The sequence below is a fragment of the Limulus polyphemus genome, unplaced genomic scaffold, assembly GCF_000517525.1.
Source record: "Limulus polyphemus unplaced genomic scaffold, Limulus_polyphemus-2.1.2 Scaffold5414, whole genome shotgun sequence".
Classification (NCBI taxonomy): domain Eukaryota; kingdom Metazoa; phylum Arthropoda; class Merostomata; order Xiphosura; family Limulidae; genus Limulus; species Limulus polyphemus.
Window position 1 is genome coordinate 1 of NW_013671024.1, and position 3,282 is coordinate 3,282.

Here is a 3,282-nt window from a genome sequence, read left to right on the forward strand (position 1 = left end):
AGAGAAAGTAACTGAAAATACAGAACCTTCCCTGGGAGGTCCCCTCACCACGTACAGGAATCCACATCGAGGGGCAATCTATGTAAAGCAGCAACCAAGTACAAAGGTCGTAGCTAGAAGAGATAATTGTTTGCTTTACTTTATTATTTACTGTTCTATGTTTTAAGAAGAAAAAAATAAGTTTAAGAACTTATTTTTAAATAGCAATAATCTATATACATATATATATATATTGTATAATAATTGAAATGTGACTGTATTTTACGAAATACTAGTCTACTAAAACACAGCCAAGACAAGTTACTTTGTACAGACCAAAGGTCAGTTTTATGCTATTGGATATAGTAACATGAGTGTATTGTTAGCCAGGCATGGGTGAATAGTCAATATAATAAAAATAATAAATATATATATATATATATAAATGTATAATGTTATGACATTTATGTTTTCATGTTATAAATTATGTTCATTCTAGAATGAAAGAGGCATAATTTATATCTATTTCCTAATTATTTTGGTGGTTACAAGATCAGTCAAATCTACCAAACCCACACAGAGATTAATTACTGAAAATAACAGATAAAATATAAAGTTTTTTCTTAAGAAACATTTGATAACTATTTTGACATTATAAAGATTTCACATCTGAAATTTGAAAATTTTCTGATACATAAAAACATTTTTTAATCTTAAAATGAATATCAATTTGCAAGATAAATAGGCAACATGTGAAAAGAAAAAAAAGACATGAGAGAAGCATTGCTTTACAAACCTTAAGACTTAAAAAAAAATTGATATTTTATGTATGAAAGCATTGTAATGTTTACTGATAATGTGCCAAATTTCATTAATATTTGCTTACTAATTTAAAAGTTATAGCATGAAAACTATAAAAAGCACAAAATGGTTACAAGGTCAGTCCCAGGGACCAAGCCCATGCTGAAAGAGTTAATAAAATATATTATAATTTTACATGCTAATGCAAGTTAAACATCAATGTTTCATGCTTAAAATGAGTAAGTCAATTAGTTGGTGGAGAAATATTGTCTACTCCCCAGTCACAATTTCTCCCACTTGGAAGTAAATCACATGCTGTCATACAGTGAAGAAACTGGCCAGTCCATTTCTCAATACCCTATTCTTCCAGGGAGTTGTTGACCAAAGGAGGATAATGGAAGCAGGAGTTACTATATATTAGAAGAAAGTTCTGATCAACTGCAGATAACATTAACAATTGTAAGACTGTATACCTATTGTCATACAGTATTAATTGTGCCATAACACACTAGTCAGTATGACCATCAATACTGACCTGTGCTCTGGACAGTATGCCACCACCACCACTATATCCATACCTTTTACCCATGAAATTGGGGTTTGGTCTAATCATAGACACTCTTACATTTGGATGCAGTATGAAGCAAGGTTTGTCTATGAACAAAACATCTATTCACATCATTTGATGAACCCATATGTTCATCACACCAATGAAGATGGCCATTTTGTATAAAATGTATTAAAATAATGCATGTCCATTGGTTGTACACCATACAGAAAAAACATTGTTTCTTACCACTTGCAATCTGAATTGTCTTCCAATTGTTACTCTGGACTGTTGATTCAGTTGGAAAGCTGAGAACCACCAGTTCCATCGAGCCCATATCGTGAAACAATGGTGGAGGTCTCAGGCCAACTGTATTGATGGTCTGAAAGCAAGTCTACATCCTGTTAACTACACTTTACAAAACGTGTTACCACACTTCAATAGACTGTTGTGTTTGACCTACTTCTAGCCAACATATTGCTCTCCACAATATAGAACTGTATGTCTGCACTAGGGTCCTGAAATGTTTTAATATCAATCTGAATCTCTTTACACACTTTGCTGTTGATCAAACTGCTAAATATAAACAAACAGCATTTCCTTCACTTTTATATCCCCCTGATACATGTACACACAAACAGTAACGTGGTACTTGATTTAAATTAAATTAGGTTGTGTCACTCACATTATTTAAAAGCAGTAGTTGTGCCTTGTCATAGCTAGAATGCTGAAAGCTTTGATTATATCTTACTTGATTTGAGTAGTGTAATACCAAGTTTTTGTGTAATAGAAGAAACTACACAAATGTTTTTGTAAGTATATAGCATACAGTAAAATAAACACTACAACACTAATCCACAGAATGAGAAATTTTGTTAGAAGAAACAGATATGAAATTCTTAATTCCTATAACATTCAAAACACAATAAAAACATTATGTTTCTGATAAAAGTAACTAATGTAAATGACTGTATATTGCAACAGTGTGAACTCTCCAACCAATAATTTAAGTTTCTTCATTACCTCAATCTGACGTAACAAAAGTGGAAGTATCTTGCGTAACCTTTCAGCAATGTCAACTGTATCCAATATATCAAGTCGCTCTTCCTGTGTGGCACGTACAATGGAAGCACAAACATCAAGCAAGCTCTGAACAGGTAGGGATCCAAGCAGACGCTGAAATACAGAATATGTGAAAACTCCAAATGACTATATGCTTTTACACTTTAAGCTTAACAAGCAATTACTGCAATGATGGACATACCTGTGTTCACTAACTGGAGATTTCCTATACTCTAATAATTACATAATACCAATTTAGTTAGCAAGCAACTCAACAGAAAATATTTTTTAACCATTCTGATTCTTATACTATAGGTTAACCAAGTGACACTGTGACATTTACTAAAAAAACATCCCATATTATTTTAATGATTTACCTCAACAGGTACCTAAATGTATAAGGATCAGTTTAAAAAAAAAACGTTAAAGACGATACTATTAAACCATAAACCTCACTTATGTTTTAAAAAATGCTTCACAGTTCATATCTCACATACAGCATAAAAATAACAGTTTTTATAATCTTTATTTTTCAAACAAAACATTCCTAGAAACATTTTGTAATGTACAGTAATTCTATAACATAAAACAAGGAATTCTGAGCTAATAATATCACATTTAAAAAAAAAAATGAAAAATACATAATACTAACTGGGATATACTAAATTATGAAAAAAGGAAACAATAAATACAATTCTTAGGTACTATATTACCTGCAGTGTCAGAAAAACATTAAAACCTTGTATATCTCAAAGTTAAATTTTCTTGTCAATTTTAACATCCTTAAATCAAATCTGTATTATTGTTATATCTAATATAAAAACAACACATTAAAAAACAACTAACATATTAACACATGCACAAAACTTTATAATATTCCCACCCCACAAAAC

The 3,282-nt window shown here is 30.9% G+C and overlaps 1 protein-coding gene across 1 annotated transcript in view; it reads right to left on the reverse strand.

Annotated features, from left to right (window-relative positions):
- Positions 1-1,790: 1,790 nt before the first annotated feature.
- LOC106472543 (lon protease homolog 2, peroxisomal-like) overlaps positions 1,791-3,282 on the reverse strand; it is a gene marked incomplete at its 3' end in the record, with an annotated part of 26,440 nt that continues 24,948 nt past the window's right edge. The window contains exons 4-5 of the mRNA XM_013933195.2: positions 2,351-2,503; positions 1,791-1,845 (exon numbers count right to left, since the gene is read on the reverse strand). Of these exons, the coding sequence (XP_013788649.2) occupies positions 1,791-1,845; positions 2,351-2,503 (208 nt within the window). The remainder of the gene's footprint in view (positions 1,846-2,350; positions 2,504-3,282) is intronic.